Here is a 12,517-nt window from a genome sequence, read left to right on the forward strand (position 1 = left end):
CTACACACAACCTGACACACTGGAATGAAAACACATGTAATGTGATGCATAAAAGCCGTGAACATTACCTTGTGGTAGCATTTAAATATTGATTTGAAAACTTTAACTATTTTGAAATCTTGTATATTATCTCAAATCAGTATTTCATGTGCAAATATTTATTGATAGGTAGCTGTGTATCAGGACCCTTATTATCCTGTCAGTTTATTTTTTATTAATTACTGACTGACTGTACATTATCCTTTATATATTCCATTTATAATGCTTTTTTTAAACTCTTAGGTGAAGTGTTTCTGTATGTAACGCTTAATTTCATATTCTCAGATGAGCCATAAGAGCCAGTGGTCATCAGGCAGTGATTGTGCTGCTCTTACTGTGGGACTAGACAAAGTAAGTGAGAGTTGTGCTGGAAGAGAACGAGCAAACGAAGCAGAGACATCTGTGAGATCTAGTGTTCACATATTTACACCACTGTTTCATGTCTAATGTTATGTTTTGTAGACTCTCAGTGAGGTTGAACCCTCCACTCTCGAAATGAAGAGTCCGTCCCCGTCCCAGTCAGAAGTCAGAGATGTACAGAAGGTATTGTTTTTTTGGAAATCAAATTAGGGATACAGCGATATGAACATTTGGGCCGATAACTGATCATTCTTTATATTCGAAAGCCGATATCTGATATATTAGCCGATGAATCTAAATCCAAAATTTGATATACTTTGAAAGCCTGATTACAAAAACGAAACGCACATCATTTAAAGCCAATGTCCCAAACACTTCAACATAAATCAAACATATACAGTACAGTGGCCTAATGTAAGATTCCTTAACTTTTAAAATGAATTTTACATTCATATTTCCAACTTTCTTTATAAAAAGGTTTCATCTTGTTAGTATTAGTTAACATGAACTAACAATGAATGAACAATACTTCTACAGGATTTACTTAATGTTTATCTTACTTAACGTTAATCTTAACATTTTCCAAGACATTTTAGGATCCAGTGTTGTATCTGTTAATTTAATACACTGTGAACGAACATGAATTCGCATATTTTATTAACTCACATTAACAAAAGTTTTTCAATATGAAAAGCAATTTCACTAAATGAATTGAATAGCTCTATTTGGAAATAATTAATCATTCTAGAATGATTGGTGTGATTTTGTAGGGGTTTGCATCTGCATAGAAAATAATAAATTGCAAGCAGAGATAAAAAAAATTAACAAAGATGTGAAATAAACAATGCCTCATATATTCCAGGTAAGTCTAACAGCATTTAGGTACAGAACTTGAGGAATCAACTGTAAAATAACACGGCAGAGTCTTTATATAGCCTGACTTCACAGAGGCCTATACTGCAATGTCACTACCACAGATGGGTATGAATGATAAAGCAATACATTGTGCAGCCCTACAAGTTAATGTTCATGGCTTTAATGCATCACATTACATGCATGTTCATTACAGTGTGTCAAGTGTGTGTGTGTGTGTCTTACACCTGTTTTATGAGGACACCGTTTTATGAGGACATCATAAGAGCAATGTCCTGATGTTTAACTTGACAGGAGAATCTCAGTGTGTTGTGTAAGTTTGACAGAATCCTGGTCTATGAGGACACTAGTTTTACCGGGACACACATATGGAATATTAGGATCGATACTGATAACCCATAATTCACAGCTCATTGTGGCTAATACCAATAGCGAAAACTATTTGTGCTTGTCAGATTAAATATAATCATTGAAGTTGGTAAAAAATAGCAACCTCTGTTTGGCTGTCAATAAGTGATACTAAAATTAGTATTTATTTGTCTTTTTTATATATTTTTACAACTTTTTTTTTTTCAGATGATAACTCTGAAGAATCAGATGAAACCTGAACAAGATACAGCAACTCTAAAGGTATCCAATAAGTTAATGTAATAACTCTGTTTCCTCAGAAACAGATTATTTGCCACAGTTATCAGTCCCTGAATTATGATTGTGTGTGTAAGAAGTGAGTCACGATCACTTACTGTACATCTAGCACAGGCGCAATGTCTCGTATCACTCTCATACATACACACACTTGAACTCAGTGCCGTCCAAATGTATCTAGTTACCAGTGTCCCAGTAAAACTAGTGTCCTCATAGACCAGTATTCTGTTAAACTTACACAACACACTGAGATTCTTCAGTCAAAGTCAAACATCAGGAACATGCTCTTATGATGTCCTCATAAATCTAGTGTCCTCATAGACCAGGATTCTGTTAAACTTACACAACACACTCAGTCAAAGTCAAACATCAGGAACATGCTCTTATGATGTCCTCATAAATCTAGTGTCCTCATAGACCAGGATTCTGTTAAACTTACACAACACACTGAGATTCTTCAGTCAAGTCAAACATCAGGAACATGCTCTTATGATGTCCTCATAAAACGGTGTCCTCATAAAACTGGTGTAAAGCTACACACAACCTGACACACTGGAATGAAAACACATGTAATGTGATGCATAAAAGCCGTGAACATTACCTTGTGGTAGCATTTAAATATTGAAATATTGATTTGAAAACTTTAACTATTTTGTAATCTTGTATATTATCTCAAATCAGTATTTCATGTGCAAATATTTATTGATAGGTAGCTGTGTATCAGGACCCTTATTATCCTGTCAGTTTATTTTGTATTAATTACTGACTGACTGTACATTATCCTTTATATATTCCATTTATAATGCTTTTTTTAAACTCTTAGGTGAAGTGTTTCTGTATGTAACGCTTAATTTCATATTCTCAGATGAGCCATAAGAGCCAGTGGTCATCAGGCAGTGATTGTGCTGCTCTTACTGTGGGACTAGACAAGGTAAGTGAGAGTTGTGCTGGAAGAGAACGAGCAAACGAAGCAGAGACATCTGTGAGATCTAGTGTTCACATATTTACACCACTGTTTCATGTCTAATGTTATGTTTTGTAGACTCTCAGTGAGGTTGAACCCTCCACTCTCGAAATGAAGAGTCCGTCCCCGTCCCAGTCAGAAGTCAGAGATGTACAGAAGGTATTGTTTTTTTGGAAATCAAATTAGGGATACAGCGATATGAACATTTGGGCCGATAACTGATCATTCTTTATATTCGAAAGCTGATATCTGATATATTAGCCGATGAATCTAAATCCAAAATTTGATATACTTTGAAAGCCTGATTACAAAAACGAAACGCACATCATTTAAAGCCAATGTCCCAAACACTTCAACATAAATCAAACATATACAGTACAGTGGCCTAATGTAAGATTCCTTAACTTTTAAAATGAATTTTACATTCATATTTCCAACTTTCTTTATAAAAAAATGGCAATACTTTATAAAAAAGTTTCATCTTGTTAGTATTAGTTAACATGAACTAACAATGAATGAACAATACTTCTACAGGATTTACTTAATGTTTATCTTACTTAACGTTAATCTCAACATTTTCCAAGACATTTTAGGATCCAGTGTTGTATCTGTTAATTTAATACACTGTGAACTAACATGAACTCACATATTTTATTAACTCACATTAACAAAAGTTTTTCTCTGTTAGTTCATGTTAGTTAATGCAATAACATATGTATTGTGAAGTTTTACCAAAACATCTATTGCCTTAATAATAATAATAATAATAATAATAATAAATCAAATGAAATTAAAATGCAAACAAGTTATTAGACAACATTAAACTTAAAATGAAATGGCCTAAAGAGCTGAAGGAACACCCCTAAACTGAGGCTTTGTTAGATGGTTTTAGCTCAACGGAACACAACCTATATATGATAAATTAGATATTTATACAAAAGAAACACAATATTACAACTTATACTTGCACAAAATCATGCACAGATTAACTTGAGCTATTATTAATAGTAATCAACTATTACATAGTGAAACTCCTGTTGTGGATGCGCTCCTCCCAGGACTACACGCTGAAACACAGCAACTAAACCCAAAGAATTCACGACGTTTTTAATGCAATAGTTTGCTCATTATAGTGTTATATGACAGTCCCAATCATAATTAATGTTTTGCTGACCACCGGTAGGCCTACAGTGAAGTGTTTACTGCAGCACTCATTAACTCAGCCAAATGCATCCTATATGAGATAAATCAGATATATAACAAAAATAAAAAATATTACAACTTACAATTCCACAAGCGAACTCTCCCTGTAACAATGCGCTGATTTCACAGATTTGTGATTCAAACATTTCAAAACCATCATGGTGAACAGCGCACATCTGAAGCTGAAGGAAGTAATCCATTATTTATTAGTGTTAATATAGCGGACTAATTTTCTTATCGGATTGACAATGATAACATTAATAATGAGCATTATTTTCATGCATCCCTGATTGGTTATGACCATATATTTATAGGGTTTTAACTTTATACTTGATTACAACTTATGTCACAGTGTTTTAAATCTTAAGTCACTGTTTGAAATGTCCCATCATACCTGAATTAGTTTGGCGTCATCAGCCTTCTTTTGCTCAAGTATATCATTGATAATGTGAAATTGTTTTAATTTTATGTTTTATGACAGTGATCAGTCAGTGTTAATGGAGTCAAGTATCTGTGCTGCTTCATTTGGAGAATCTCTGAATCCTTTGTATCTAATAGATGTTTATTTTTTCTTTCTTTGCCTTGCTTTCAGGTGAGCCCTGAGAAGGAACAATCATCATTGGAGGATCAAGACTGTGTTGAGATGGTAATAAAAAGAGCATTGCATCATTTTAGGAAATGCTAGTCTAGTAAGAACTTTTTCACATCATCTTTGGGGCTGTTTTACACCTGGTCATTTCATTGTCAAAACAATTCCATTTACACTTGGCCACATAAATGTGTCTGCACAAAACAGACATAAATCCGATCTTCATTTCCCGCGCTATATCAGATTTAACGGTGTTCACGTCATCGAAAGCTACCGCTATGAGCAGCATTTTTTGTATCAGCTAATTTTAAGATCAATAGGAGAGAGAGTAGCATCAGCACTGGTAAAATCATTTATTCTCACTACTTTTAATGAAGATGACTGTGTGTTGAGCATCTGCGACTTACTTTAATTTATTTTTAGTTTGTATTTTGTGCATCAGCATGCTGAAGAGATCCTCAGCTACTCATCTGCAGTGATGCGTGTTGCAGAAGCGCTGTCATATCTCACTATATCGTGTCATATAGCCAAAAATACGCTCTCACCTGTTTATTATTTGGCATTTTTGGGAGGAGTAAAATTCATAGTGTTACCATTAATTTACTCTAGTGACCCACCACAGTCTAATCTGTCCCTCCACAGTTTGAACCAAAAGAACCGAAAATATTTTTACGCCTCATAATAACATAAATTGTCTTTGTTTTTTGCGCAATTGCTTTGGCAAAGCATCTCTCAAACATATTAAAATCAAAAGCACAACATGGCTTAATGCCCTTATCAAATCGCAAAAGACGATAAGAAAGTAAGTCTGTAGTCTGTTGTGCTGCGTGTTTCAAACTGAAGAGCACACTTTGCTCGCTCGATCAGCTCATTATCTGGCTTTTTCCATGCCTCGTTTCACAGGGAATGAATGCAGTGAACTCCATCTCTGCATGTGCCATAAGTTTAACATGCATTTGGGAATGCAACCAGCACCAGTTACTCTCTATTTTCACATTCGCATTATATCCACATTTTTTGTGGTAATCCAATTTTGCAATAAGATGCGTTTATAAACCTGTTTTCACTTAAACTGCAGGTTTCTGCCAGTATAACAGCTTAAGTGAAGAAATTAAGAAAGTATTATAACCTCTTATTGTAAAATAATTTACTCATTATAAAATATTAATTTTTCATTGACAGTATTAGTATATCACTGTCTAGGCGATAATTCTAATAATAGTGATCTTAGTGAAGTATTATAGTTGTTATTAATATGATTATTATTATTAAACGGTGCCATTTGTCATGTTTCATAAATGACTTCTGAATACAGGTTAAACTGAAGATGTTCTTGTTTTAAATGTCTCTTTTTCTTTAAGATGAGATCAGTATGACGGACTCTGATGCCAGTGATCCTGATGAAAGCGGTTCTGAAGGTGATGTTCCTGCTGGAGCTGCAGGCGTCTCCAGTAATGTTGGTATGTGTCAACTAATGCTGGGTTACACACCAAAAGATTTTTTACATCTTATAAGATTTTCAAAATGTGATAGACCACAAACATGAGGACAAAAAATCCTAGATTTAACCGTTTTGCTCCTATAGTGTGTGGTGTGCCATGATGTGAAAAGACCGTGAGGGTTGGGTATCGTTTAAATTAACGATTCCGATTCTGCTTATCGAATCCGGTTCTTAACGATTCTTGGTTTCGATTCCAATATTTATTGGAGAGAAAAAAGAGAGCAAATACTTTTTTCTACCTTTTATTCTTGTTACATTTAGGCTATTACCAGTAAAACTGTGACAATGCATCTTAATTTACAATATACTGTATATACAATACAATATATATAACACTTTAAGGAATTATAGACTCGACTCGTATTAATTGTCTGATGTATTTATTCATGATCTCTATTTTAAACAAAACTGGTTCTCATTTTATCCAGAATTATGCGGCTCTAGTTTTGTACCTGAGTGTGAGAGACTGCTATTGCTGCTGCTAGTAGCTTTATCTGGTGTGTGGAAACCTGTGGTACTGCTGTTGAGAGATCGCACCGAATCAAATGCGCTGCATTCCTTCAAATTGACCCTGTGTTGCAGCAAATGTTTCATCATATTGGAGGTGCTTCCTCCCTTGCATGAAATGTCTTTCTTGCATGTGATACAATTCGCTGTATTTTCATCTTTTTTTGAAAAGCTTAACCAAACTTTTGAACGTCTGCTGCGCTCCGCCATCGTAAATATAATGTACAGCGCATGTGCGGCAGGCAGGTCCTGGCAGATCAATACAACTGTAAACAAATGCTCACTGCCATTCACCTCGCGCATGTGAGCATCACCAAAGTAAGGAATCGATAAGCGGAATTGAAGTGCGCACGTCTTATCGAATCCCCTGTTTTTGGCATTTTGGAACCGGTTCTAGATACCCAACCCTAAAGACCATGCAATCAGAGTCTCGACTGTTAACACTCTAGAGACCTCAGAATAAGCATGGCGGACGATATGCAGGAAGAAATTGCAATGATAGTGTTTGGAAAAGTTTTACACAACACGTTGTGTAAACATTTGTTCCACAAATCAACAAGCTGATCCTCCATCTCTGCTGTCCACATCAATTTCACTTTGTGCCGCCATGACTGCGTTTGTTATGCTTCCTTCTTCCTTCATCTCGCTTTCTGATTGGATATTGTTTCCTTTCACGTGATAATCTCCAGAGCATGCGCGCGTTTGTCCTTGGGCTTCCCCCCACATTTCAGGATTTCTGATCGTAAATATTCAACATGTTGAATATTTGCGATTCGAGATCAGGGCGGCTCCGACGTTCTTCCGATCAGGTTCGGACACTCTTAACACGCCTCACACCAAGGGAAAATCTGATAAGATAATCTATAACCATCAAGATAATCGGGACACAGCTAGGATTGTCAGAAGGGGGAAATCGGCCCAAAATCAGCTTGATTATCTTTTGGTGTGTACCCAGCATAACAAGTTTGTGTTTATGAACATGTTTATTATTATTTTAAACCAATATATATTGTGGTACAATTTTACGTTAGTATTTTCACCAAAGAAAAATGGTTTTAAGCCAGTTATATACACTGAACAAAATTATAGATCTAACTCAAAGTTCTAAGACTTCTTCTATGTACCCAAAATGCCTATTTCTCTCAAATATTGTTCAAAAATCTGTCTAAAGCTGTGTTAGTGAGCACTTCTCCTTTGCCGAGTTAATCCATCCACCTCACAGGTGTGGCATATCAAGATACTGATTAGACAGCATGATTATTGCACAGGTGTGCCTTAGGCTGGCCACAATAAAAGGCCACTCTAAAATGTGCAGTTTTATCACACAGCACAATGCCACAGATGTCGCAAGTTTTGAGGGAGCGTGCAATTGGCATGCTGACAGCAGGAATGTCCACCTGCTGTTGCCCGTGAATTGAATGTTCATTTCTCTACCATAAGCCGTCTCCAAAGGCTTTTCAGAGAATTTGGCAGTACATCCAACCGGCCTCACAACTGCAGACCACGTGTACCCACACCAGCCCAGGACTTCCACATCCAGCATCTTCACCTCCAACACCGTCTGAGGCCAGCCACCCGGACAGCTGCTGCAACAATCGGTTTGCATAACCAAAGAATTTCTGCACAAACTGTCAAAAACCGTCTCAGGGAAGCTCATCTGCATGCTCATCGTCCTCATCGGGGTCTCGACCTGCAGTTGGTCGTTGTAAACGACCTGCGTGGGCAAATGCTCACATTCGATGGCGTCTGGCACTTTGGAGAGGTGTTCTCTTCACGGATGAATCCCGGTTTTCACTGTACAGGGCAGATGGCAGACAGGTTTGCTGATGTCAACATTGTGGATCGAGTGGCCCATGGTGGGGTTATGGTATGTGCAGGCGTATGTTATGGACAACGAACGCAGGTGCATTTTATTGATGGCACTTTGAATGCACAGAGATACCTTGATGAGATCCTAAGGCCCATTGTTGTGCCATTCATCCACGACCATCACCTCATGTTGCAGCATGATAATGCATGGCCCCATTCTGCAAAGTTCTTGCATGGCCACCATTACTCACCGGACATGTCACCCATTGAGCATGTTTGGGATGCTCTGAATCGGCGTATACGACAACGTGTTCCAGGTCCTGCCAATATCCAGCAACTTCACACAGCCATTGAAGAGGAGTGGACCAACATTCCACAGGCCACAATCAACAACCTGATCAACTCTATGCGAAGGAGATGTGTTGTACTGCGTGAGGCAAATGATGGTCACACCAGATAATGACTTGTTTCCAGACCCCCGACACCCCCCAACCCCCAACCCCCCGACACCCCACACCCCCCACCCCCCGACACCACACAAAACTGCACATTTTAGAGTGGCCTTTTATTGTGGCCAGCCTAAGGCACACCTGTGCAATAATCATGCTGTCTAATCAGTATCTTGATATGCCACACCTGTGAGGTGGATGGATTATCTCGGCAAAGGAGAAGTGCTCACTAACACAGATTTAGACAGATTTGTGAACAATATTTGAGAGAAATAGGCCTTTTGTGTACATAGAAAAAGTCTTAACTTTTAGTTCAGCTCATGAAAAATGGGGGCAAAAACAAAAGCGTTTAGAATTTTGTTCATAGTGTATGTATATATATATCATACTATAGTGCAGGGTTCACCAATCTCAGTCCTGGAGGGCCGCTGTCCTGCAGTGTTTAGCTCCAACCCCAATTAAACACACCTGAACCAGATAATCAAGGTCTCACTAGGCATACTAGAAACTTTCAACCAGGTGTGTTGGAGCTGGTTGGAGCTAAACTCTGCAGGACAGCGGCCCTCCAGGACCGAGATTGGTGAACCCTGCTATAGTGTGTCAGTAGATAATATCAGATTACATTTCTAAACATTCCTTTTGCCATTAATTGTAAAAATCAGTTATCAATAATCAGATATTATTATAAATAACAATTTTTCTAGAACAAAATTAATGGAATCAGTACCAAACCAATAAGTTTATCATGTTCATGTTGGTCAAAAACTTTAAAAAGGAGATGTTTAACACAACATTCCATCTCCAGAATAATGAGTGTCATTTGAAATGTAATTTTTAGATATCAGATGTATAACCAGTTTTAAGTTCTAGATGCAGGTTTGAGTTACATCTGAGTTTCTGATCTGTCTATAACTGATTTCCTACAGGTGTTCAGAAGATGCCCATCGAGAAACCACTGAAGTTCCTCAAGGTACCTGAGGTTTAAATCAGAATATGACCACCATTGTAAGTACATGAGCTCTCATATAGTTAGAGTTTACTAAAGCATGTATTCTTCTGTACAGAGAATGAATGTGAGGTAGGAATAGAAAACCTTGTGGAAAGGACAAAAAGTGTGCTGGTCAAATGCTGAAGTTACAGCTGCAATTGAACATTTTAAGGCACATACACTCACCTAAAGGATTATTAGGAACACCATAGTAATACTGTGTTTGACCCCCTTTCGCCTTCAGAACTGCCTTAATTCTACGTGGCATTGATTCAACAAGGTGCTGAAAGCGTTCTTTAGAAATGTTGTCCCATATTGATAGGATAGCATCTTGCAGTTGATGGAGATTTGTGGGATGCACATCCAGGGCACGAAGCTCCCGTTCCACCACATCCCAAAGATGCTCTATTGGGTTGAGATCTGGTGACTGTGGGGGCCATTTTAGTACAGTGAACTCATTGTCATGTTCAAGAAACCAATTTGAAATGATTCGAGCTTTGTGACATGGTGCATTATCCTGCTGGAAGTAGCCATCAGAGGATGGGTACATGGTGGTCATAAAGGGATGGACATGGTCAGAAACAATGCTCAGGTAGGCCGTGGCATTTAAACGATGCCCAATTGGCACTAAGGGGCCTAAAGTGTGCCAAGAAAACATCCCCCACACCATTACACCACCACCACCAGCCTGCACAGTGGTAACAAGGCATGATGAATCCATGTTCTCATTCTGTTTACGCCAAATTCTGACTCTACCATCTGAATGTCTCAACAGAAATCGAGACTCATCAGACCAGGCAACATTTTTCCAGCCTTCAACTGTCCAATTTTGGTGAGCTTGTGCAAATTGTAGCCTCTTTTCCTATTTGTAGTGGAGATGAGTGGTACCCGGTGGGGTCTTCTGCTGTTGTAGCCCATCCGCCTCAAGGTTGTGCGTGTTGTGGCTTCACAAATGCTTTGCTGCATACCTCGGTTGTAACGAGTGGTTATTTCAGTCAAAGTTGCTCTTCTATCAGCTTGAATCAGTCGGCCCATTCTCCTCTGACCTCTAGCATCAACAAGGCATTTTCGCCCACAGGACTGCCGCATACTGGATGTTTTTCCCTTTTCACACCATTCTTTGTAAACCCTAGAAATGGTTGTGCGTGAAAATCCCAGTAACTGAGCAAATTGTGAAATACTCAGACCGGCCCGTCTGGCACCAACAACCATGCCACGCTCAAAATTGCTTAAATCACCTTTCTTTCCCATTCTGACATTCAGTTTGGAGTTCAGGAGATTGTCTTGACCAGGACCACACCCCTAAATGCATTGAAGCAACTGCCATGTGATTGGTTGATTAGATAATTGCATTAATGAGAAATTGAACAGGTGTTCCTAATAATCCTTTCGGTGAGTGTATAACCAAAGGAAAACTGGCCACACTGACTGAATGCCAGCAGTGTAAGACCGCTGAGGATCCTTTCCGTGGGTTTTCAATTTCTGCCTCTCTCTCATTCTCTGTACAGAAGAATACATGCTTTAGTATTCTCTAAACACATGTAGGGCTGGGTACCGAGTTCGATACTTTTTAGGTACCGACCGAATTGCCTCGATACTATCGAGTATCGAAAAATGACTTGTTTTTCGGTACCATATTTCGATACCTAAGGGGTTAACTCGTCAACGTCAGTGCTCAAACAAATACATATGAAATGCACAACAACACGCCTAAAGTCGCTCGCGCACATACACGTGAACTCTACACACACGAGACGCGGGGAACTCTCCGCGCACATACTCATATGAGACGCGCGCGCGCACACAAACTGTCCACGCACACATTCTCATATGAGACGCGAGCACACACACACACAAACTCGCGCACATACTCAATGAGACGCGAGCACACACACTCACAATACCCTAAAGATGTCGATCAAAAGTGTGGATACATTTCTCCAGGCTCGATGCCAACAGCGCGCGATGCAGTATTTGTGGTCAAATAATTGCTGCAAAGACGGTACCGCGACAGATATGATGAAGCCCTTGACAGTGCACGAGTAAACATAAGAGCAGAAAGTTGCTCCGTCTTCGACTGGTAAATGAAGATATACCTTGTTGATCACTCTGACTGTGTTTATATTGCAATAATGACCTACTGAGTGTACACTGCCGTTCAATAATGTGTTGGTTGGTCAGAATTTTTTTTCACTAAGGATGCATTAAAGTGATCAATAATGACCTTAAAACATGTGTAATGTTACAAAAGATTTCCTTTTTTTAAATAAATGCTGTTCTTTTGAATGTTTTATTCATCAAAGAATCATGAAAAAATGTATCGTAGTTTCCAAAAACTGTTTTCATATTTCTGGAGGATCATGTGACACTGAAGTAATGATTTTGAAAATTCAGCTTTGACAACACAGGAATAAATTACATTTTGAAATATATTCAAATAAGATTTTAAATTGTAATACTATTCCACAATATTACAAGTTTTATTGTATCTTTGATCAGACAAATTCAGCTTTGGTGAGCATGAGCTCTATATAAAAAAAATATATTTTGTTCCTTATGTATATGTATAAGGAATATTTTGTTCCTTTGT

General features: G+C 38.2%; 1 protein-coding gene across 4 annotated transcripts; it reads left to right on the forward strand.

Annotated features, from left to right (window-relative positions):
* Positions 1-220: 220 nt before the first annotated feature.
* On the forward strand, positions 221-11,880 carry LOC309503660 (uncharacterized protein). 4 transcript variants are annotated; one of them, XM_082176439.1, is made up of 9 exons: positions 221-390; positions 502-582; positions 1,849-1,902; positions 2,783-2,848; positions 2,960-3,040; positions 4,677-4,730; positions 6,035-6,133; positions 9,866-9,944; positions 10,703-11,880. In XM_082176439.1, the coding sequence occupies exons 1-7, from the start codon at positions 325-327 to the stop codon at positions 6,047-6,049; spliced, it is 417 nt and encodes a 138-aa protein (XP_082032565.1). In that variant the 5' UTR covers positions 221-324; the 3' UTR covers positions 6,050-6,133; positions 9,866-9,944; positions 10,703-11,880. The 4 variants fall into 4 exon arrangements, with proteins under 4 accessions (XP_082032565.1, XP_082032564.1, XP_082032563.1 ...); XM_082176438.1 differs by lacking the exon at positions 10,703-11,880 and having other exon boundaries at positions 9,866-10,676; XM_082176437.1 differs by lacking the exons at positions 6,035-6,133; positions 9,866-9,944; positions 10,703-11,880 and having other exon boundaries at positions 4,677-5,177.
* Positions 11,881-12,517: the final 637 nt, after the last annotated feature.

The sequence above is a fragment of the Leuciscus leuciscus genome (genome assembly GCF_965113295.1).
Source record: "Leuciscus leuciscus genome assembly, chromosome: 7".
In the NCBI taxonomy this organism is placed as follows: domain Eukaryota; kingdom Metazoa; phylum Chordata; class Actinopteri; order Cypriniformes; family Leuciscidae; genus Leuciscus; species Leuciscus leuciscus.

Bases quoted from the DNA above. Each gene is read 5' to 3' on its own strand.
- LOC309503660 (XM_082176437.1), top strand. From the start codon at position 325: ATGAGCCATAAGAGCCAGTGGTCATCAGGCAGTGATTGTGCTGCTCTT. The intron at 391-501 runs GTAAGTGAGAGT...TATGTTTTGTAG, and splicing joins TTACTGTGGGACTAGACAAA to ACTCTCAGTGAGGTTGAACC. The intron at 3,041-4,676 runs GTATTGTTTTTT...CCTTGCTTTCAG, and splicing joins AAGTCAGAGATGTACAGAAG to GTGAGCCCTGAGAAGGAACA.